At 52.7% G+C, this 23,895-nt stretch overlaps 2 protein-coding genes across 2 annotated transcripts; one reads left to right on the top strand and one right to left on the bottom strand.

Annotated features, from left to right (window-relative positions):
• Positions 1 to 69: 69 nt before the first annotated feature.
• WDR77 (WD repeat domain 77) lies at positions 70 to 5,360 on the top strand. The gene is made up of 10 exons (XM_082330001.1): positions 70 to 239; positions 369 to 554; positions 636 to 777; positions 850 to 899; positions 1,580 to 1,650; positions 2,035 to 2,089; positions 2,361 to 2,432; positions 2,533 to 2,641; positions 3,116 to 3,184; positions 3,397 to 5,360. Exons 1-10 carry the CDS (start codon positions 86 to 88, stop codon positions 3,554 to 3,556), a joined length of 1,068 nt encoding a protein of 355 aa, XP_082186127.1. The 5' UTR covers positions 70 to 85; the 3' UTR covers positions 3,557 to 5,360.
• Positions 5,361 to 10,121: 4,761 nt separating this feature from the next.
• LOC309598945 (uncharacterized protein C6orf132) lies at positions 10,122 to 23,622 on the bottom strand (the record flags this gene model as incomplete). Its single annotated transcript, XM_082329972.1, has 5 exons — positions 10,122 to 10,227; positions 10,605 to 13,542; positions 13,890 to 13,965; positions 18,598 to 18,713; positions 23,478 to 23,622. The coding sequence occupies 5 exons, from the start codon at positions 23,620 to 23,622 to the stop codon at positions 10,122 to 10,124; spliced, it is 3,381 nt and encodes a 1,126-aa protein (XP_082186098.1).
• Between the last annotated feature and the right edge of the window lie 273 nt (positions 23,623 to 23,895).

Genomic DNA, 23,895 nt, shown 5'->3' with positions numbered 1-23,895 from the left:
TCTCGCGAGAGGTGGCGGCGGCGGCGCGCGCGGCGCGGGAGCACGTGGGGGCGCCGCCGGCCCCGCTCCCGCCGCCGCCGCCGCCATGGAGGAGCCGCCGCCCGAGCAGCCCCCGCCGCCCCCGCCGCCCCCGGCGGGCGGGGAGGAGGCCGCGCCCGCGGCCGGCCCCGAGTGGAACATCCCGCCCAACGCGCCCGCCTGCATGGAGCGGCACCTGGAGGGCGCGCACTACCGCGCAGGTAGCGGGGCCGCCGGACCGGGGGAGGGGAGCGGGGCGGGGGGGGGGCCGGCCGGGCCGCCCGGCTCGGCCCCTCGGGGAGCGGCGGCGGGCGCTCACCGGGCCTCTCCCCTCGCCTCTCCCCCCGCAGACGGGGCCCTGCTGCTGGGCGCCTCGGGGCTGAGCGGGCGCTGCTGGGCCGGCTCCCTCTGGGTCTTCGCCGACCCCCGCCGCGCCCCCAGCGAGGGCTTCTGCACCGCCGGCGTCCAGACCGAGGCGGGCGTCGCCGACCTGCGCTGGGTGGCTGACAGGGGCATCCTGGTGGCCTCCGACTCCGGTAAGCAACGGGGATCCCCCCGCCCCGGGGCCCCCGGCTGAGGTGGGTGCCCCCCCCCGGCTGAGGTGGGTCCCCCCCCAGGTGCCGTGGAGCTGTGGGAGCTGGACGAGAACGAAACCCTCATCGTCAACAAGTTCTGTAAATACGAGCACGATGACATCGTGATGACGGTGGCCGTCCTGGCCAACAGCACCCAGGCTGTCAGCGGCGGCAGGGACTTCTGGTGAGTGTCCCCAGCCCGGCTGCCCTGCGCCAGGGCCGGCGCTGGGTGCTGACTGCTCGCTTTTGTCCGCAGTGTGAAGGTCTGGGATCTCCCACAGCAAACAGTCCTGCACTCCTACAGAGGTGAGTGCCACGCCGGCCACGTCGCCTGGCTCCTCCTGGCCCCTCGCCGGTTGCTGCAGGCTGAGCTCAGTCCTGCAGCATCGCTGGTTATCTCCCATCTGCCAAACCACACTTGGGGCCGTGATCTAATGCTTGCCAGTCTATGGAGTTTCTGGCGCTGCCTTATTTCTTTGTCTGTTGTTCATTTCTCCTCACAAAATGAATGCTATAAGGCTTAGTTTGCCTTGCATCTCTAAGTGTATTTTAGAGTATTTCTTCCGTACTGAAATCTTTCTTCCACCTGCATATGATCGTGTGATCTCCTAACCCATATTTGTTTTGAACAACAGCTCATTGGAGATGCCGATCTCTGGAGCTGTGGTATTGTGATCTCTCGCCACAGCAGAGGCCATACTTTGTTTGATCCTCTCCCCCCCGGCCCCTTTGTAACTGCTCTCTTGTCTGGAGAGGCTTCCTCAAGCTTATGCATGTCACGGGGACTTGACTGCAGTGGTTCTGCTTGGATTTGGCAGCTCATCAGTTTGGTAGGAAGCAGTTGGGTCTTGCTGAGTAGAAGTTAACCCTGTATCTGGGCATAAACTATTCTTTATTATACTGCTGTGCCTTCAGAGGTCCTTGGGAATATGCGGGAAAGTTGGATACAATCTTTGAGGCTCTTTATCCTTTTGTGCTTTTGGTAGCTCACTCCGGTTCAGTGACATGTGTGGCTTCCTGTCCTGGTAAGGACACTGTGTTCCTGTCCTGTGCTGAGGTAAAGCTCGCTCTCTGTCTAAATCTACCCAATAAAAGTCATATTTTAGTTATTTACAGTTAAATGCACTTACTGAGAAACCACCTATTGTATTACAAGCTGCATACCCATGTTATTTCAGTGTTCCAGTCTGATAAGTTGCCAGTCAGCTTACCAAGCTGATTTCTACAGGTTTGTATTAAAACGTGGGAGTTCCCAGCTCTGTCCTGGGGATGACTGAAGGAGCTAACTTGCAGTTAATGGCAGCATCAGTTTAACACAAAGAAAGAGCTGACGTGGGTTTGAATGTGGGTCAGTAGCAGTTCTGCAGTGAATCTGAGTTTGTGCTTACCCCCTGCCACAAAGAAATTGTAAAAAACCTTCTCGTTCACTTTGGATTTATAGGACAGCAGAACTTTACTCTGGGACACCAGATGCCCCAAACCAGCTACTCGAATTGGTATGTTCCTGTATGCAGTCACTACTTGTGTATGAGTTTTTGTTGGAAGAACGAACTTACTTTATGCCTGACTTCACTATGTCTAATTTCAAATCTAGCGATGTGACCGTTTGGGCAGAAAAGCCTGTTAAAATGTAAGGAAGTCTAACACTATCACTGAAGTACAATAAGCTTTTAAATATTTGTCTTAGTGCAGTAGCAGTGCTGAGTTAGTGTAGGAATATCTTTGTACTGACTCTTTTCACACTCCTCCCAAATTATTTACTTGCAGTTTGCAGTGCCTGTAATCACCTCCCTACCTCAGTCATGTGGCATCCACAGAAAAGTGACATCTTTGCTTTGGGTGAGAAGTGATATTATTTGATTTTCACCAGACAAATCAAGGTCTTTCTTTTCACATGACAATTTTGCTAATAACCTCATTCTCCCTTCCTCTCTTAAAGGTGATGAAAATGGAACGGTTGCACTAGTAGACACAAAGAATCCTGATTCTGCCCTCAGCTCCACTGTGCATGCCCGAAGTATCACGGGGTTTGCATTTTCTACACATAGGTACAGTCCGATATACTGGCATAGAACGTGTGACTACATACACTTGAAAACCTTATTTGTTTTTAGAGTAAAACGTATGAGAGTACTAGTTTTGGTCTTTTTATCAAGAAGGTTGATAGCGAAGAATAGGGTAAACCAAACAATGTCTCACTTTTAACAAGAAGTGCGTGAATGTACATGAGAAGACTTTTGCAGTATTCCGAATTAGTGACCCATTCGCTGTGAGGATTTTTCTAATTACAGTCACCTCTGCTTGGAGAAGGATTACTTGCTTTGCGATGCTAATAGAATATTCTCGCTTAGCATGCTGGCAACCTGCCAAATGACGATGAAAATATTTTTGTAAGATTTGGTGTCTGTTAATTCACTGTACCTGGGTCAAGCTCACTAAGAAATGTGCTTTTCACAAGGTTATCCCTAAGAAGCTTTCTTGTATTTGATTGTTCTAACCACGGTCTCATCTCTGTCCTCTAGTTCACCCTTACTGGCTTCAATCAGTGAAGACTGTTCAGTAGCCGTTCTTGACTCAGACCTCTCAGAGGTGTAAGTACTAGACAGAATGTATGCGCTACTCTAGCTGTTTGTCTTGTTGACTTCTCTTTAAGCTAATTGTTTATCCATACGCTGAGTGGAAGATGAAAATACTCCTTAAATAGGGGAGCATCATCCTAACAAACTAGCAGTTAGGAATTGCACAAGCCCATAAACTCTTAGTGACAATGCTGTGTGGCTAATGGAGTGTTTGTGTTTTCCAGGTTCAGAAACCGTTCTCATCGAGACTTCGTAAAAGGCTTATCGTGGTCTCCTTCAGACGATGCCTTGCTCACTACAGTTGGATGGGATCATCAGGTTTTACATCACACTGTCCCCATACCAACTGGTGAAGCTTCTGGAGTCAACTGTGTAAAAGAATAGTTTTATAAACTCATGGTCCAAATTCCTTCCTGGCATTACTTTGATTTTGCTGAAGTCACAGGCGTGTGTGAACTGGAGTGGGTAGGGTCTGTTGTCTGCCTTGAAGCTTGTGACTAAGAAGGTTCCTGTAGTAATTTTGAATTGGGCATAAGTTAGTTACAAACCAAGCTTTACCCTCTCCTCAGGAGTTGGCTTCACCTGTGATAAGACTTCAGTATTTTACCCAGAAAAAAATTGACTTCAGGCACAGAGGAGAGTTGGAGAGACAGGGAATTAGGTATAATTAAAAAAATAAATAAATAAAAAAGACTCGATTCCTCCTTCAGTTCTCCAGACCATCCATGGAATTAATATAAATGTTTTTTGGGGAGGTTAAAACAACACCTCTTGTTAGCTGGATGCGAGAGCCTTACCCTTGAGCAAAGCTCTTTGCTATGTAAATCAATTCTTCCAACTGAATGGGAAGATGGGTTAGCATTTAAAGCCTCAAAGGGTTCCACTGTTGTCCTTAATGCAGCATGTGGTTAGAGGGCTGGTCTTCACTGCCTACAAGCGTGGATCCCTTGGTGAGCACTGGTTATGCGCCTCTGCTCCCTTGATGGGTATCAGAACACCAGTGCTCGGTGTGAGGAGCCTTGTGTGCTGTATGATAAGGATCCCAGCTGTAGCCCTGTAATTAAACGCCTTTGTGATAGTGCATGACACGTGCTGAAATACTGGGACCTCTGATGCTCAACGTTGGCTTGCAGCTGAGGCCAGCTCGAAGTGGCTGTTACTGTAGCATGCTGAAAGCCAAGAGAAGTTAGCAGTTGCTGTGCTATTTGACACCATGTTTCATCTCCTCTGTGCTGAAGACAACTTATTCAAAGATACGACCTGTGAACAAAAGTTTATGTAAGGGAAAAACTGGACTAAGGACTTCAGTTTTCATTTGCTTGCTCCTATAAACAGACTGCTTAGCGATAAATGAGGCTCCTTATGCACTTGTGGTGAGTGGCTTTGTGCCGGAGGCTGAGGGGACCGAGCATTCTCATAATCCCCAAAACAGACTCCACATAATCCTTAGAGGTGTTTTTTGTAATATACCACATACTTTTCAAACTAAACTGTTTCCCTGGAACATATTTAACTGGAAAAAAAAAAAAAAAAAAAAATCATTGCTCTGCATGCATTGCCACTGCTCTAGATGTGGCTTGGTCTGGCCTAATATTTCCTAGACTGAATAAAGCAGGTCCTGACTAACGAAACAACAAATACTATTGAAATGAATGCTACTCCTGTTTCTTTAGCGCGATAGCACCATTAAAACGTACACCACTTCCAGTGGGCTTATCCCCGCATAAACATAGGTTTTAGCTGATCCAAATTACGCAGAGCCCACAATTAGTTTTTAGGCAGACTAAGCTTTCCCAGGCTCTGTACTTTTCTCATACTCTTTTTAAACCTTGTTTGCTGCTTTTTTTTAATTCCCATGTCATACAGGTGTTTACAGAGCAGACTTCCTGATCTAGAGCAGTGTATGACAAGGAAAAGGTAAACAATTATAAAAACTGACAAGTTTCCTCAAAAGTACCCCTCGAACAACCAAAAAAGTTACCTGTTACAGACCTCTGATGGTGTACTGGAAACTGAAACAGGTCTTGTGCTGTTTGTGAAAAAGTTGTCTTGGAAAAAGTGGAAGACAGTTTTTAAATAAATCATAGTTTTCACTTGTAACTGGGTATAAGTTTCACTGGGCCGTTTCTGCAGTGTTGAGGAGCCAGCTGAGATCATTCACGCAGTTAAAGTGAAGTTGTGATTTCAGTCCCTGAAATTAAAACCGTTCTTAAATAAATGTGCACCATATTACTGTTTAATGCTAGGGTACTATGATTTTTTAGCGCTAGTGCAAGGCTGTAAGTTCTGCTTCTTTTCAGGAAGCTTTTCTTTCCAAAACTTGAAGTAGGGTTTCCATTGTGCATAGCTAAAAAGAAAAGTTTCGAATGTCGAGTACTAAACCACGCGCAGTTCCTCACATTGCCGCGCCGTGAGCAAAACACAAGTCCGTAGCAAAATGCATAATGGTGGAAGGTGAAGCCTAGATGGACAACAGGTCATTACTGATATATTATTAATCCTCCTCTTTTACAATTGCTAAAAGACTTTTAGTGTAGCAGTGCAAAAAAATAAAAAAAAAGAAAATATGTGTCAGCACCTGGCAAAGGTTTAGCATCTGCTGATGTTCTGCCGCAGGAGGGCAGCAGCTGCCAGCCCAAAACGTTTACACATTTCTTTAAAGAGTATCTATTTTTTTTTTTTTTAGCCACTTACACTTGTTCTTTTCGCCATCCTAAGAGAAGCACAGAAGAGCGACAGTTTATCTAGGAGTCCCTCGTGTTGTCTTAGCGTGGCTCCTGGTTGATGGCACCGCTGCTAGCAAGGCTGTATTACGGCCACACCAACAGGCGGGCAGCAGGGCAGAAATGCTGGCAATACCACATCAGTGCTTGCTGGCTGTGTAGCTGTCTGCAAAGGAACCGGAGAATTCTCTGGGGTTTGCGGTATGCCCACACTGTCTGGCCTCCTCTACGCGCCGTTCAGGTTTGGGGACGCTTCTATAAATACATTGTGGCTAGAGTAAAAGCTTCAAGATACACAGCGCGCACTTCCCTCCCGAAGAACCTGGTTCTGTAGCCAGAGCTGTATTAAAGGGATGAGAATGCAAACAAGCACAATTTTGAGGACTGGAGGGAATAAACCACTATGAAGACAAGCCTGTCTTTTATGTTGCTGCTTGCATTGCTCACACTGCGCTTTCAATTTTAAGTACAACATTCTAGTTAGGACTTGCAAATAAGTATGCAAGTTTCATTACTAATGAAAAGCTCAAAACCAAGAACTATTTATAGAAGCAGCACAGGCTGAACTGCACAAGCTCCTCTGCCAGCCTGCCTAACCAGCTGGATGCGAGGGCTGTTTGTAGAGCGACGGGGCAGTTAGGGCGAGCTGCCCGTCGATTCCTTCATCGGGCTTCTAAAAACACTTAAAATTGCCACAGGGTTTATACCAACAAGAGGAAAGTAGAAATTGGACCAAGCCCGCGGTAAGCTGAAAGTCAGATGTTGCTGAGGCCAGTTTCAGCTATGTTTTCCTGTCCTTTTAATCTTACGCGCAAAGATCTTGATCTTGCGGCAGACAGACCCCTTAAGCAATACTAAATAAAGTCAGACCACACGTGTAATAAAACAATACGTCCAGACATATTTAATGCAAGAAGGTTGGTGTTCAATGGCACTCATAAATAAGAGAATTTGACACTTTACAAGTAAAGCTACCAGTTCTACTACATCAGCAGGTACTTTTGAGGAAGAGGCAGCTGCAGGGGATCTATTTAAATTGTATTGAGACTTGAATGACCAAACTGCATCAGAGGGTTGAAGTGAGAATAATTCCGTTGTCAGGCTTCAAGATTGCTTTCAGCACTAAGACTGGGCTATAAGGTAGGTTGCTTTGCTCCGTTACTACCCCTCAGTTTCTTCCTCTTCTATTATTAAATTTATTTATATAGTGAAACAGAGCTGGGGAGAAGGAGCAGAAACGGGAATCGGAGTAGAGCTTACCTACGTGCTGTCCTGACAAAGCTACCGGGCCGGGAAGAGGGAGCGCTTCCCCATCCCTGCAGCCCAGGGGTCCCCGCTCTTCATTACGGATTTAACTCCGCAAGTGCTTGCTGCCAACAGCTCTGACAGTGGTTTCTTTGTAACACAAACAGTTCCCAGTGGCCCCAGCATCAATGGCTGGTTGTTACTGAAATACTAGAATTTTGCTTAATGTATTCAAAAGAAGCAGGGCTAGCCCTAAGTGTTTAAAGAATAGAACAGTTCCACTGCTTAAAACATTCATGCTAACCAGTTTTACAACTGTGAGCAGAGTCCTACCTGATTTAGTTTAGCTTAGTCCACTATGCATTCCCAGAATGGGTGTTCTTTGAATGAATAATGGCTATTTCAGAAAACTGACTTACATTATCATGCTTCTAATATTTAATATAACCAAATACATGTCTGCTAGAAACAAGACACTCCACACTATATAACACCATATTACAACTACATATGAATTGCATGTCTGGGTGAAATAGTAAATGTGAAATTCAAAGCAAGTACCACCATTGGAGTTTCACATTTTGCCCGAAAAAAAACCCAAACCAAACCCCAAAACTTGTGTTGTGGATACACTCAAATTTAGGAGAATTCTTGTGGGGGAAAACTGCACACACACCCTTCCTGGGCAAAGTCAGCCTTGAAGGCTGAAGTCTCCCAACAAGCCTTTAAATTTAAAACTGCTTTTGAGAAGTAATTTGCAGTTATACCTTATTATTTTGAAAAAAAAGTATTGGGAAGAAAAAACAATTAGGTTGCAATATTACCAGAGAGGCTGCTTTGTTTTATTTCAAGTTAAACTGGTGAAACTTCATCCAATACTAAGACGTGACCCTGAAGCCGCTCAGCCAGGATCATGGCTTTACTTCCATAGATAAATAAGAATCCTCACGATGCTCCTCGCGCGGAGAAACTTCCATGTTGGGGGGGGGGGGGCGGGCTATCCTACATGGCACTGGCACACTTAAATACCCAGGGAGTTACTCCATAGTCACTTTTCTCCATAAACATTTTTTAAAAACCAACACCCAGATATTTAAAGCATGTTACTTCAATACTGGCTGGAGTGAGCATGTCTGGAAATCTTCCAAGTCACTGCGACTTGCTGGCATAAAAATGCCGTTTGAATTAGCTATTAGACCAATTACGGTATTTGCGTTTTCATTTTATTCACAGCAAAGTAGAGTTCAGAATACTTTGAAGCTGCTGCAATATTTGAAACAGCTGTTAAATTATTAGGTAAAGTTGGAAATAACATAAAATGCAGAACGTCAACAACATGACATTAATATCAAGAAAACTCTTTTGAAAATTCCACCGTGAAGGAAAATTTATCACTGAGTTTTCAGTTGAACTGTAGGGCAAAAACTGCTGACATGCACACACACATACGTGTGTGCAACACAGGATAAGCTGGAGTGGAACTAATGATATTGTATAGTACTGAAAATAGAAAGTGCTTTCCATAAAAGTAGACTAATGTCTCAAAGTGCTTTTAGTTTGTCAGTGATTAGAAAACATTCTCTACAAGTTTTTACACTTATCTTACAGTGATTTTCAGCAAGTTTACCTATGAGGAAGATGATGTATTTCTCATTTCAGGAAGCTGGCCATTCAAAACTTTGGTCACCTATCGTGAGACTGTATTGCTCGCTCTGTAGTATAAAATACTCTCTTTAAGGCTACTCGTCTCTCCCACCCAAGCCATCACTGGCTCCTTCGCAGCGGCCCTGGCGGGAAGCAGGGACAGGCGCGCACGCACGCCCAGCGCCCAGACAAGCGCTTATGGAAACGGCGGGAGCCAGGTCCCTTCGCTATGGCGCTGCAGCCGTTCCACGCACCACGGGCACCGAATACTCTACAACCGCACCGAAATTTAGCTGCTTAGTCCCCCAGATCAGACAAACTGAAGCCAAATCTCAGTATAACAGTTTATAAGGACACCGTGGCTTAGCTTTTAGAGGTGGGGTTTATGTGGGTATGAAGGGGCAAGAGACCCCTCGAGGAAAGCACCACCAGCACAGCACCTTGGTGAGTTGCTGACACCCACCAGCTGATAAAGGAAAAGGATTGCTCAAAGTATTAAGTCTCCCTCAAAGTCTTACGTCTCCAAAGTGCTTTACAGCCATCCATCCAGGCCTCACAGCCTCTTCCATGAGGAATAAAGACCAACGGAAACATTTACGGTGACCAAAAGGCACAGGAAAGCAAGGGCCCGTGCTCCCGAAGCTGCAGCCCGCCGCAGCGGCTCCCTGGAGAAGGGGCTCGGACCTTCGCGGCAGAGCTGCCCCCGCCTCGGCAGGACAGGCGCTGAAAGCCAGGAGCTGTTTTTAAGGCATCGGCATAATTGATTTGCTCAAGGCTGTTGAAGGAGGTGGGGACAGAAGAGGTTAGGATCTATCCTAAACTCTATTTCTATCCCATTGGCCTCACATTTTTATTTTAATTCCCCTACGTTTAGCTATACACTGGCTTGCTTCCATTATGCACATCTCCCACTTGGTCTCTCCCTACTCCCAAGCATGTTGGATTTAAATCAATTAAAAAAACAAACTGAAAACAATCTCTGCAGTGGTGATGCTCCTCAAAGAGAACTAAGGATGCTTTTGGCTTTCCTAGAAGACCTATCAGGCTGCAATTTTGAAAATAATACGGGGGGGGAATAGAAGAAGGAAAACCATGTTTGCTCACGTAACAAGCCATCAGCCTGTCCTCTGTAGTAACTATTCTCCATGACAGTCTTTTGAGAAGAGTCCAAGTCCCAGGTTCACTCCCCGCCTCCTCCATCAGTAGTTTCAAGCACTGTGTTTGCTGGCCAGGTTGGGACCGTCCCTGGTGCCCGCCGAGAAGGAGATGAGCAGCCCAGGCGCCTTCTCACCCCTTCCCAGCCGGACGAAGGCGGCGGAGCAGCCCTGCGGACAAGGCTATCGGTGGCCACTCTGGTAGGCGTAGGAGATGGGCTGCCGTGCCCCGGGCCTGACTGTGAAGGTGTTGCTGGGTCCGCCAAACTGCGAGCTGCCGTGGGCAGGTCTGGAGGGAAAACGGAGCGGAGAGTCACAGAAAGCCAAGGAAACCCTTTGTTTTTATTCAATATTGCAATTATCTATTTGATTTTTTTTTCTAGTGGAGCAAGGTGAATTTTGTTGCCTCGCATCTGCGTTCAGGGAGATGAAGGCACAGGGAGGAGCGGGCGATGGCTGCCAGGGTTATGGCTGGGACCGGGGAGGAGCCACGCCACTGCCGTGGCCAGGAGCAAGCACAGCCAAGGCACCGCACAAGCCAAGGGGCAATGACTCCTCTAGGGCCTCTGCGCCGCTCTGGGGCCAGCCCAGGGCCCAGCCCTCCTCTCCTTCAAATCAAAGGGACACAGAGGACAGAGAAGGGGTCAGCTCAGGGGAGACATGTACCTGCTGGCTGCCACCACACTGGTGGGCAAGAAATCCCCGTTCTGCCCCTTATACTTGGCGTCAGCCCCGGCACTGCCGTACGGCGCGGCTTTCCCAGCAGCATCGATGGACGTCCGCCTGCCCTGCGTGCTCGCGGGGCCGTTCCTGTGGGCAGAGCCGAGGCGGCGGACCCCCTCCCCGGCCGGGGAGCTGTACCCCCCGGGGCCGTAGGAGGAGAGGGCGCCCGTGCCCCGGGGCGCTGCGGCTGCCCGGGGGTAGGAGCTGTCGGGCTCAGAGACGTACAGGCGCTTCTTGATCAGCGGGCGGGGGTTCGGGCAGCGGCTGAAGTAACCGACGGAGCTGCTGTAGTCTGGGTACTGGGGCATGAAATCGCCATTCCTCCTGGTCTTCTCTGAGGGCAGCGGGGCTGGCATCTCATGGCTGACCCCGCAGACACGGCTATAGCCAGGCCACCTGAAATACCGCGGTGCCTCCGAGCCCCGGCTGCTGTCAGGGAAGCTGGGGCACTTGCGGTTCTCCTCCTGACTTGGGAGGGGCCCCTCGGCCTCGTCCACCTCGTTGCTGAACTCGGGGGGCGGGGGGATAATCCCGTAGTCCAGCGCCGTCTCCCCATTCTCCTCCTCCCTGGGTACGCCATGGCCAGGCGGGCCAGGCTGGTTCGGCTGCCCGGACTCGAGGAGGCCCCGCAGCAGGCTGGAGGCAGTGGCCCGCCGGTGCCCGGGGAGGCTCTGGGGCTGAGCCTCACCCGCTGCCCGCACGTCCCGGCCCTGCTCTGACGAGCTGGAGAAGGACGGTTTGCTCCGTCCTGACCCCGCTGTACTCGCCACGGGCGGCCGGGGCACCACGGTGAAGGAGTAGGGCTTGGACTCATGGCGGTAGAAGGTGGTGGAGATGGTGTCTGACGAAGCACTGCCGAGTTTCAGGGGCGGCTTCGCCCGCGGCGCGGCTCCCACCTCACCACCCTGCCGGCCCCGCTGGGCACGCTGCCGGGCTGCCAGGAGCAGCGCCATAGGGGAGCCCCGCTCCACCCGCTCGCCCGTCACTGGGTGGATCAGCACCTCCTCTTGCCCCGCTCCTGAGGCGCCTGGCGGGCTCTTGACCAAGCTTGTGGGGCAGGGTGGTTCGGCCGAGCTCGAGGCGCAGGGTGGCTCGGCTGAGCTGGCCCCAGCCCGGTGCACTTTGTACTGGAAGATGGCTGCGTTGGGCTGCGGTGCTGGGCTCTGTGCGGGAGAAATGGGGGGTGAGGGGGAAGTGGGAGCAGGGGGCTCCTCCGCCGGTCCCTGAGGTGGGTCTGGGGGGCTCACGCTGCTGTCAAGGGACCCGGGAGCAGGGGTCACGTTCTCTGTGGCCTTGCTAGCGGCAGGAGCGGGATGGTCCTTGTGCCCCATCTCATCCTTCTCCACGGCAGCTGCTGGTGCTGGGAGCGGGCTTGGGGCCAGTTTTGGCAGCACTGAGTCACCCGGGTCAGGGGGGCTCTTCCTCAGGTCGGGGGGTCTCTTCCTCACACGTGGGGTGCTGCCGCCATCCTCAGTGCCCTGCTTCTGGCTGCCAAGCCCCAGGGCAGGTTTCCCTTCTTTCTTCAGGGACAGCACAGCCTCCAGCTCGTTCCTGATTGTCATCACGCTGCGGGTCTGCGCAGCAGGGTTGCTCTCTGGAGCAGGGAGCGCTGTGCTGGGAGAGCCCCCCTTGGCACTGGGGGGGCCGCTGGGCACCTCTTTCTTCTCGCTCTCCCCTCCCATGGGTAACCGCGCATCCTTCCCGGGTAACCGCGCATCCTTCCCGGCAGGTCCGGCGAGTTGGGGCCCATTGAGACTGGGCCCACGGCTGCCGGCATGGTCAGTATCACCGTCTGCGGGCCGGGGAGCAGCTGGCTTCTCCGGCGTCCTCTCCTCCCTCCGTGGGGAGCGCAGGAGGGCCGAGAGCTCGTGCCGCAGCCTGCTCAGGTTGCTGGCATCCCTCCAGTCATCCTCGCAGGTCGGGTAGTCCGGAGGGGGGAGGTCTAGGTCGTTTGCAGAGAGAGGTTCAGATTTTGGAGGAGAGTCTCTCTCAGCTGTTTTCAGCTGGGGAACCTTCTCCATCTCGGAGCCTGGCAGCGGGGACCGGCGACCAGCAGGATTCGTCCCTTGGCTGAGCCCTGGACCCGGCTTGGGGCTCAGTGGTGGGGGAGTCGGCACAACCGGCTTCAGGACAGCCTGTCTCAGCGGGGAATTTCTTTGCTCAGGTTCTCCTCCTGCGTGAGCCTTGGCCGCGGGTCTTATGGTGAAGCAGGGTGGGAGGGGAGGCCGGGCGTGAGGCTGCTTGGTGAAGGGCTCCTGCCGAACAGGCTGGCTCTCCTGCATGGGGATGGAGGAGGACCGGGCTGGAGCCGGTGGGGGCACCTTGAAGGACCTGGGGAAGGTGAGGTGGGGCTCGGGGCAGTGCTTGGGCTGCAGACTCTCCTTCGGGCCAGGGGCAGCCGGCACCCCAGCCTCAGCAGGGCAGAGCGGCCCCTCGGCATCCGCCTGCCTCGTGTTCAGCACCGTCTCGGACTTCCACTTGGAGATGCCGGTGGTGAAAGGTGCCGGGGCCCGGCTGAGCGGCGAGGCACTCGGCAGGACACCCGGTGGGGCTGGTGGGATGAAGTCTGGAGGAGCCGGTGTGCCAGGGGAGGACAGGGCAGAGGCTGGAGGTGGCGGAGGTGCCATGGCAGGAGGTGGCGGCACTATCTCAGGCGGTGGCGGTGGTGGTGGTGGAGGCAGCATTTCAGGTGGTGGAGGGACCGGCGAGGCTGGAGGTGGTGGCGCGGGTGCGGGTGCCGGTGCCGTTGGAGGGGGTGGCGGGGGTACCGACGGCGGTGGAGGGATGTCTTCATCCAGGTCATCCCCCTCGAGAGCCTGTGGGCGCAGGTCCCCCACCGAGCTGTACATTCGGTAGTTCCCATTGACCTGGGAGCTGGAGCCTGCAAGGAAGAGCAAGAGCGCAGCGGTGTGAGCACCTTTGCAGTCAGCACCGTGACGGCTAGCATCGCCCCGGCCAGCTGTCCTCCTAGGAAGCCTGTCTATTCTCCTCAGCAGCTGTCTAAAGCTTGCTGAACTCTAACAGCCACTATGCCTCACCCCTTAGAAATTAATTAATTTTCAATGACTTAAAAAAAATATTTAATAGTAGACTCTATTTTAACATGAAAAAATCTCATGATCAGACTGTCCGCTCCAGAGCTTGACAGACACACGCTTCCTTCCCCGCGGGCACGGTACTGCTGAGCACTTAGCACCAGTCAAGGACTCAGCCGAGAAGATCCCTTACCAAGAGCTGCTTTTTCCTCAAAGTCTTCTGGCACCGAGGGTGTTGGCACAGCCACCCCATGGGGTTCTTGGGCATTCTGCAACAGTGGACAAAACGGAGCTGTTTTAGTTTTACGCCCAGGGTATCAGAGCAAAGTGCTGACAAGCAGGCCCTAGCCTGTATAGCTGGTAATTCGTCCATGCCAACAGGGGCCTGCTGGGATCCAGGGCCATTTCCGAGACATGGAGGTCCCCGCGGTAGCTGCTGTTGACAGGCTTTAAGGGGACGAGTGAAGAGATCGAGGTGGCACAAGCCATGGACACAATTCCCCTGTGCTTGCCAGGTGCAGAGGGGCTGGAGAGGAGCACGGCTCTTTCACGTCCAAGCTTAGGGCTCCCCAGCCCAAGACCAGCAGCACTAGTTTCTCACCATTCACGTACCACTCAAATTTAATAGCTCCCACTGGTTTTGCGGGTATTGCTCTCCAGCAAGCACTGCCAGCCCATGCTGCAGTCACGTACACACCGCACTGAACTCACAGACAGACCTCCAGCTTTTTGGGAAACTGGCACCAGCATATCTGAACAGTCTGGGGAAAACTGCTACTTGTGTGGTTTGTGTTTCACTCTCAATTACTCCCTTCGCATTCATGCTGAAAACTCGGCAGTGCATTTAGCTGGTACAGGACCATGCAATTTAGCAGCCTACACGTTTGCGAGGATGCTTACAGCTAGGGCACTTTGGATAATTACAGCCACCCACCGTGAGATATTCACGGCACGTTGACTCACCTGGAGGCTGACCAGGGCTCCTGCCTCACACGCCTGCCAGAAGCAGAAAGCCTCTCCTTTCCCGAGTGACTCACTGCTACCATCGCTCTGCAGAGGGACTGGAGTTGCTCGTGAAACGTACGCTAACGCACCCACGGCCGAAACACAAACGGATGCTGAATCAGGCTGTCAGCACAGATGTAAGGACTGAAGCAGCAGACTGGGCTTTCACATACCAGCCTTGGGAGAGACCCATAGCAAGGAAATAACACTCCTTGAGCCGCAGGAGCTCACAGACCCACGGGCAGTGGTCAGGGACATACATCCCTGCTCCCAGGCTCCAGGGTCCACCCTGTTGCACTCCTACTCACCCCAGGCAGCTCTTTGCATTACCTGTTAACAGCCCCTTGTGCAAAGGAAGGGTTATCCTACCATCAGCCTGCACCGCTCAGCGAAGTGGTTCTCTGCATACAAAAGCCTAGATAATGATTGAGCCCATGCCCTTTGCCTTTCACTGGCATTATCACTATTTTTACAAGAGATGGCTATAGGATTCCAAAGTCTTCTTGATCAAAGGTCAAGCTGGTTTATACAGCCAGCCCCATCCCGGGCTCAGACAGCACATTAACACTGCACGCTGCCCTGGGCGGAGGGGTTCAGGAACTTGGGAGCTGCTGGGGCAGAGCCGACTTTAACAGCAACAGCCTGGGCTCCTTCAGAAGAGCCCTGGAATCCCCCAGCTTTTGACAAAATAATACGAAAATACCCACGCTTCGCTTGCAAAGTCCATCACCCTGCAGATGACCAAAGATGATCTATAACCACAAGGGAATGAGCCAGTTACTGGTGAGCCAGGAGAGAGTGAGTGGGAATTCACATTCCTGGGACCGCACACCTGATCGGACAACTTGGTGCTGACGGAGAAGCCAAGGTCTGCTAAGGCATTAGGACAGATCTGTTAGTGGCAGAACATCAGATTAGGTGAGCCTTATAGCCTCATCTAAGACTTCTCTACTGGTCCCAAAGATACAGTACAATGCAGAGGAAAGATCCTTAACTTCAGCTGAAAGCCAGAGGGAAGATAAAGGCTAACAGAGGCACTTCACCAGCCGATAATGAAACTGTCCAGAGCAATGAGATACCAAAAAACACAAAGAAAAAAAACCCAGCAGTTCCCATTTGCGATGGAAATTCACTGCTGCCAGTCTCCAGAGCACACTGAGGATACCTGCTCATTTACGGGGAAACAAAGATGTCTGGGCACTGAATTAAAAGCAACATACGCCATCACATGTTTGGGCAGGAATAGAAAGGGAATGGCAGTCGGAAGAGATCTATGCAAAGCTGGAGGAAACAGAGTCCACATTTCATAAACGAGTAGTAATTTTGGACGTGTCATTTCAACTGGTCCTAAAAACTGGGCAAGCCTGTTTCACACCAAAAATGTTTGTTGCAGTTGCTAACGCTCAGCATCTCTCTCAAAAACCACCCATCCTCACGTCATGAGCTGGCCTCTAAAATGGAAAGCATCTCCAGTACGCTGCCAGTCTCCAGAGATGAGTAGAAAGATTGTTTCCCTCTCTGGTGTTGGCCAGGGGTGTGCCCAGCACAGCAAACCTCCAGCTGATTCAGAGCAGGCTGCTGAGCTCGGGGCGGCGCGCCAGGAACCGGCATTTCCAGTTTGTGGTACCTGAATCGGATTTATGTGTGCCAAGGATCCCGCTGAGGCGAGCTTTCACTGTAACCACCAGGAATCGCTCTTCAGCGCTGGAACAGAGTGAGATACCCCCCTGTCCCCAGCGAAGGGGAGCCTGCCTGTCCTCATGGTCCCCAGCTCCCCCGGTCCCTCAGGAGCCCACGTTTCCCACCCATGAAATGAAGTAGGTTTAAGGCTGCTTGTTACAAAAAATGCACCAAAATAAAACTGCTTAGCATCCTGGGGTCTCAGAGAGGCCAAGGATTTCCCCAAATATGAAGAGCTACCCCCAAACTCCTTGTTTTGAAGCAGAGCTAGAGAAGTTTGGTGGTTAACTAAAGGAATTTATTCCCCCAGGATGCCAAAGCTCTGCCTGCACCTGCAGCACCTGGGAAGCCGGGTGGGCAGGGGGATGTGGTGGTGCCCAGGAGGCAGGCAGTGAAGCCCCCTCTCCTGCAATCCCTGCTGCAACTCAGCTCGCTTGGCGGCACGGCCCAGGGCCGGGGGCTCGGGGCGGAGGAGGCTGCTCGGTGCCGGGAGAGCTGCCAGGCGCACAGGCACACGAAGCCCGGCGGGCCCGGCTGCCGGGCAGGGTGTGTGCATCCTCCTGACTCACAGCCAGGCAGGCAGCTGCTTCGCAGCCTCCCCCTGCCCCGAGCAGGAGAGCGGCTGGGTGGAAAGAAAGGGTTAAGGCTGGAGCTGCAGAACAGCCCAGTGCAAGTATGTATGCGGCAGCAGGAGCGTCTGTGCCAAATGAAATCATAATCAAACCTAATCAAAATAATGCAAATATCCAAAACAGACTGGTCCTTAAAAAATGTTGCTTATTCCTACTAAATCCTTCAGTTAAACCTGTTACTCTTGGAAGAGAGGCACAGCGAGAGGGACCCTCACAAGGGCAATTGAGGGGAAAAAAGCCCCAGAGCCTGCTGTGCCTCTGCAGGCAGCACGAAAGCACCATGGCTGGGGTGACAGCCCTTAGTATTTATCCCAAGGACATTTGTGCTGTTTATTCCTCCACCACATACACTTCCACTAGTAAAGCATTTGAAAGCTCTAAAAAGATGCAAAAGGCCAGTTGCACTCTAAAAACCTGGCGATACGGGGTGCCAGCTATGGTCGCACACCCAAGCCTGTACTACAGAGAGGAGTTGCTCAGGCACCAGTCCTACTGTTACTCAACTCAGCCCAGGCGAGATTTTTCACCAGTTGTGATCTTTTGGAAGGCATCACAGAGGGCACAACCCCTTTTTAGAACCCATGTAACCCCATAACTTCCTAATTATGCTCTCAAATAGATAAATAAACTCCCTCCCGCCCCCAGTTGTCCTCCAAGTGACACCCGACAACCCTATTAACTCCTAATGGCACGCAGGTGAGAGCAGACCAGCCCATTTTCTGCTGAAGGTGCCTGCTGCTCCAAAGGATGAGGATGTATGAGGAAAAACATCCCTTGGCTCTCAGAGAGGATGCCCTTGTCGAGACCAAGGGCTTTTAAGTGCTTCACTGTCTTAAGTGACCTTCAGTGACCTGCGTGTAGCACTTCAGATTTGGCTATTGCCATCTCCAAAATACCTCTGAGCAATCATGCGCTTTGCTGTACTCTTTTGGGGATAAGACCTTTGGAAAGGTGCATTACATGGGGGAGGAAAGCTTGCTCAGCACACGCAGCATTGGAGCATCGAAGCCAGCAGTGACCATGTGCGGCTTCTGGGGGCAGCAGGGGGGTCCCAGCTGGGTTAAAGCCACCTCTGGGTCCAGCTGCGTTGGCACTTGCCGCTCCAGCAGCGGTAGCTCTGCAGGGAATGGTCTTCCTCATACAGAGATTGGAAAATCAGCCTCTGCCCAGACACCTGCTGCATCGCCTCCCCGCTCCTCCGCTGTAAACAGGAGGCAGTTTTGCTATTGCTCTCTCCAGCAACATGCCCGATCCAGAGAGAGATACTGCCAGTAGCGGTTAGATAAAATGCAGTGCAAGCCAGATCTATCATCTACATGCTCAGCAACTTTTTTTTTTTAATTGAAAATACAAGTCTGATGAGGCTTACGTCTCTCGCCTGAGTATCTTGCCTATGTCCAACACAAGCCTTGAACTCAGATCACCTCCTAATCCCTTGTATCCAGCTTCATTACAGGGTGGTTTTGCTTTTCATTTCTTTTCTTCCCTCGGGTAGAGGATGAGAGCAGCAGCCAGCCCAGCTGGTTCTGGGCACCGGTTACACGCGCTGCTGTAAGGAATCCCAGCGGCGAGCTGGATACTCACAAGGGGTAGGAAAGTCAGCAGCGGCCGGACTCTCGGACGAGGTTTAAGCGTTGCTGTGCCCGAGTCGGTCACTGTCCCAAAGCGATTGTCACCATAGTACACTTCAATCACATCACCTGAGGGGAAGAGAAGACTGTTAGCAGCAGCACCGCATTCGAGGTAACAGGAAAAACAACACTGGACACCACCTAATTTTAACAGGCGCTGTGAAGAATTGGCTGTATCAGCTCCCAAGAATGGGCAAAACCCATCGGATTCTGAGGAGTATATGAGTATTTTGGAGCTAAGTTGAAGATGGGAGGAGAAAGGTCCCAGGTGAGCGGGACCCCCGGGCAGGCGCTGGCAGCCCTGGCACACAGCCGCAAGGTGCAGAGACCCTTCCCAGAGCTCCAGACGCTGGAGTTTAAAGAGCACAGACATCAAGTCTGTTCCGAAAGGCTTATTTCTAATAGTAGCTAACTTAAATTTACCTCAGGAGGGTCAAAAGTTAGCATAAGCGCTCAATGCACTCCCCACCCACATTATGTTTAGGGAAGGAAAATGCTTCAGGAGCAACGGGATCAGCTCTTTACAGCACCGTGAGGCTCCGACCCCCAGGAGAGCAGGAGGTGGGCCCAGGGCCCACAGAGGTGACACAAGCCAGCTCGTAAGCACGGGCAGGATCCGATCTTGGCCCATCCGTCAGCGGCCGGAGCGGCGGGGGGAGGCAGCAGCAGAGCCTAACCACCAACCACGCCGACTGCAGAGAGCGAGCTCCTGCCCTTCCTCGCCTGCCGACCGCTCCGTGGGCAGAGCAGTTGCATCAAAGCGCAGAGTTAATTACAGGTTCTTCACTCAGCCCTATCACGACTACAGGTCCCTGTCATTTATGCAGCGGAGAGGGACAGCGGAGGCGTCCCTGACCCTGGCTGCCCGCTGGCAGCGGCACCGTCCCTTGGGATTCGCACCGTCCCTTGGGATTCGCGCTGGCCTGTGCCAAGCAGGACCGGGGCGAGCGGAGGGGAACGCCTCGCTGCGCCGCTCGGCCACAGCGATGGAAACGGGACATGCAGGGGCTTCCCAAGGAGGGTTTTCCCCTTCCGTGTTTTGCTGCCAGCAGCTGAGGGCAGCGGCAGGGAGGTGCCACAGCCGCTCTCCCTGCTGTCGACGGCCACCACCAGCGCCCGCAGCATCCTTCTGCACGCTGCTGGAGCAATTGGTTTCTGACCCCTGATGCAATTGGCACTGGAGGACAAGTCGTGCTTCTCACAACACTTTCACGCTTCAGCCTGCCTTACGGAGAAACGCTCTGAATGTCTTCCCACGAAATACCACCATGAATGGAGACGCTACGGCAGAAGGCAGTCCCAGAGCCCTGGTGGTACAAGCAGGAGAAGCCGTCGGGTACTCCTGGTTCCCAGCCCTGTGCTTTTACCTTGAACCACACCTTTTGGGCCGGTTTATTTCTGACAGTGAATAAAGCCCATAAAATTAGTTTAATTACGTTCTTTGTGTCTGATTAACAGCATGAATTAACAAGCAGAAGCACTGAAGCATGTAAGCCCCACCTTGGCTGGAAGGAGATACACAAATAACTTGTAGCCAAGGAGATCAACATTAAAGAAAATATGAGGGTTTGATGAAGGAGGGGGAAAGTGAGCAAAACGGCTGTGATCAGAGAGAAAACTGCAGGAGTGTTCCCACCACAGAGATTTTGATAGTGGTTTCAGTGAGAAGGAAGAAGCAAACAACCTCCCCCTCCGCACCAAAACACAAACACCAAGAAGTAAATAGCTTCCCCCCCCCCAAAAAAAAGTTTGGAAGCAGTCCTCAAACCTGACCCCACGCTAAAGCGTGAAGCACAGAAACAGTTTCTGTCAAGTATCGCACAGCCATTAAAAGCCGAGGAGCAGAAAGGTGAAGGTTGTGTAAGCTCCACACACAGGCAAAGGGGCTGGGCTGCATTTCTAAGCCTCCGAAACCCACGGGCAGCGGTTGCTGAAGCGGGACTGCCCGCCCGAGGAGCCTGCTGCACCCCGGAGTCCCTGACCGAGACCGTGCAAGCAACCGGCCGCTGCCACGGCCCAGCCAGCATCCCCGCTGCCTCCCGAGTGTCCCCGCTCCCGCACGGCCCCTTGCTGGCCCGAGGCACAGCCCGTGCCCTCCGTACGCTGCCGGACCCAGCCCGTGCGGGTGGAACCGATGACCGCGGTCCCCAGCCCATCACAGACTGCCACGGCATCTCGCTGTGGTTGTCACTAAGTCTCGGCCGTACTTGGATGGGCAGAGATCAGGCAAGAAGATCCCAAGGAAACAGAGATTTACACGGGTTTAGTGAAGGGGAAAAAAAAAAAAAAAAAAGAGGAGGGCAAATGCTTGTGCGTGTATTCCCACAGAAGAAAAGCACTTGCATGAACACCTGGAATGAAGAACCTGACCACGCCAGGGGCTGGGCAGGAGCTACCACAGCCTCTGCTGAAGTTATGGGTTTGGAGGCAGATGAATTCCGCATAACCTTGAGACACGCCACTGAGTCCAGCAAGCATGCAAGCTTTTCCCTTCTCCCACCCACTACACCACAAGTTACCCTGGGATACACCCAGGAGCATCCATCATCCTATCACCGTCCTTACGGTCAGTCATGACTTCCTTTCCCTTATCCCAACCTTCTGCCACTACAAGGGATTTTTTTTACAAAAAGGACATTTTCTTCAGCTTTCAAAATACTAATCAGCCTGCACTCCAGTTAGCGTGGTCTTACCACCAGTTTAACACTTCCCTGCCTGTCAGGGGCCCAGGCGCAAAGGAGGAGCTGCTGGAGTCCCGAGGACGGCGGAGATGCCAGCAAATTATTATCATTTTCGCATAACCCCTTGGGTGACCCCACATTCAGCGAGTAAGCAGCAAGAATTAAGGCCAGTGCAACATGAGAGTTTGGATTCAGGCAGCTTTGTGGAACAGCGATAGAGTAGTTCAGAGACTTGAAGCGATGACAGTTTTATATTAAACAAGACACTAGGTAAACTCAGTGAGAAACTGGATTAAAGATCACAAGGTCTTTGATCCTAGATTACTAAGCATCGCTAACCTGAATGCATTTAATTAAAGTAAAATGAAGTGCTTGTAGTTGTGTTTTCTTTGCTAGATAAACAGGACTTGCCTGCTAAGAGCCTGTCACCAGTAAGACCTGTGCTCCGCCAGCTTCGTTTCCTGGAAGGAGGGACCAGGAAACGCCTTCGGAGGCTGTCAGAAGCGGCTGGCCCCGACTACGCTTTGGCCACTTTTTGACATTCAACCCATTCTGGAGACGTTTGTGTCCTCTCAGTCATGGGGAATAAAATAAGCAATCTGCAACACAGGTAAAGGAACTTCTTCCTACTTCAGGGTTGCATCACCTGGAGTAGGTGTAGCAGGTTTGACGCCGGGGTATCCACAGCTCACAGCGAGGAGGCGGCATCAGTCACTGCGTTCAGGAATCTCTGAGTCAGCGCCACGCAAACCTACACCCATTCCACATTGCTTAACTTGTGTTTACTTTGTATGAAAAACTAAGGTGGGGATTAGCAGAAGCAGTGGACTCCTTTTGGCAGCAGCGATGGCATGAAGCTACGCAGCAAATATTCAAGAAACAGGGCCAGGGACGGGGCTTCACTGGGTAAGAGTGTGGCACTGTGGAAGTCAGGATACAACAAAATCCGCCCCTTGGATTGCTTGGCTGCGTGAGCACGCCGTTCCTCGCAACAAGCCCACACCGCAGCACACGTTAGTCCGAACACGGTCGCTCAGCTTCTGTGTGTCACGCTAATCTACACAAATTAATGAGATAAATGCCAAGAGGATGCTAAGGAGTGATTCAACAGCCTCTATTTACGCTCAGATTTCAAGGACTCCTGGCTTTTACTTTGCAAGCTGATCCACACAGCAGTTCCCCACCTGAAAGGAATGCCTTTGTGCTGCAATTGCAGCCACGGAAATCAGGCTTGTAATGAGCAGACACGGCGACTTTTTTTTTTTTTTTTTAAATCCAAACCACATCAGAGGGAGGCTTGAATCCTCCTCGGATTTACGACAGTTAGAAATCAGCAATTTTCCTTTTGCGTTTAAGAGTTGCACAAAACTGTCACATTTTCATTTTCTCTTAGTTTCAGCAGCTTGGCCTTCAGGGTGTAGCCACCTCGCAATAGCTTTAATGGACACCGCTTCACATCGCACAGCTCAGCAAGCGGCGCTTCCATTTCTAAGCTTGGAAGTGTTTATTGGAATCTTACAGCCACCAAACTTCATCCACAAACTGCTATCTTTTATCTACCTGGCTCCATTACTGTTAATTTGGCTCCCTCCTACATGAGCCTCCAGGGCACAGTATTGCAATTAAAACCACAAAGAAATACAAATAAATCCTGAGGAATATGCAACCCTGGACTCCCCCCTCGCACACAGCCCTTCAAGAAACAGGTTTACAAGTAAATAACGAAAACCTGGGAAGGAGCAGATCAAACATGGCGTGGGAAAGAGCTACTGGGAGCAATAAAACAGGTTCTCAACCATTTAGCAGCCTGCTTTACTCCAGTTTAGCTCCCCGCAGCGGACTCTGGCCCCGCCGGTGCGGAGCCTTCGCGCCTTCCCCAGCGGCCCGGGGCCTCGCCCCGGCTGCGAGCCCGCCGCCGCCCCGGCTGAAACCCGCGCTTTCGGAACCCGGCCCGACCGAACCGGAGCTGCCCGAGCGGGCGGTGGACGAGCCCCGGCCGCTCCCCGGCCCCGGCCGAGCCCCTCGCCCGCCGGGCCCGGCCCCGTCCCGGCCGCCCCGGTCACCCGTGGCCGCGCACAGAGCTCCCACCGCCCGCTGCGGAGCTCCCCAGCGAGCGCCGGCGGCAGAGCGGCGGCGGAGGGGAGGCACTGACCGGTGCCACCCGCGCTGTCCGAGGTCACCTCCTGCGTGAAGATCCAGGGCGGGTTGGTAGCGAAGAGGGAAGCGGCGGCGGGGCTGGGCTGGCGCTTCCCGAAGAGGCGGCTGAAGGTGCCCTGCACCGAGTGATGCTTCTTCATCCTGGCGGAGCCTGGCGCTGCCCGCCGCGCTCCCCACCGGGCATCCCCGCCGCGGCAGGCGGGCGAGGGCCGGGGCCGCCGGCGGGGCGGGGGCGGGGGCGGGCCGGGCCCCACCTTCCGCCGCTCCCTCCGCCCAGGTGCCTCCCGCCGCCCCGGGAGCCCCGGGCCGCCCAGCTCCTCCCGCCCGGCGGGGGCGGGGGTCCCCGTGCGGCTGCGGGAGCGGGGCTGGGGCTGGGTGTCAGCCCCTTGCCGCTGCTGGGGGAGCGCGGGGGA

The sequence above is a fragment of the Platalea leucorodia genome (assembly GCF_965183815.1).
Source record: "Platalea leucorodia genome assembly, chromosome: 19".
NCBI classification, from domain to species: domain Eukaryota; kingdom Metazoa; phylum Chordata; class Aves; order Pelecaniformes; family Threskiornithidae; genus Platalea; species Platalea leucorodia.
The sequence above is the reverse complement of the archived record's forward strand: the minus strand, read 5'-3'. Positions and strand labels throughout refer to the sequence as shown.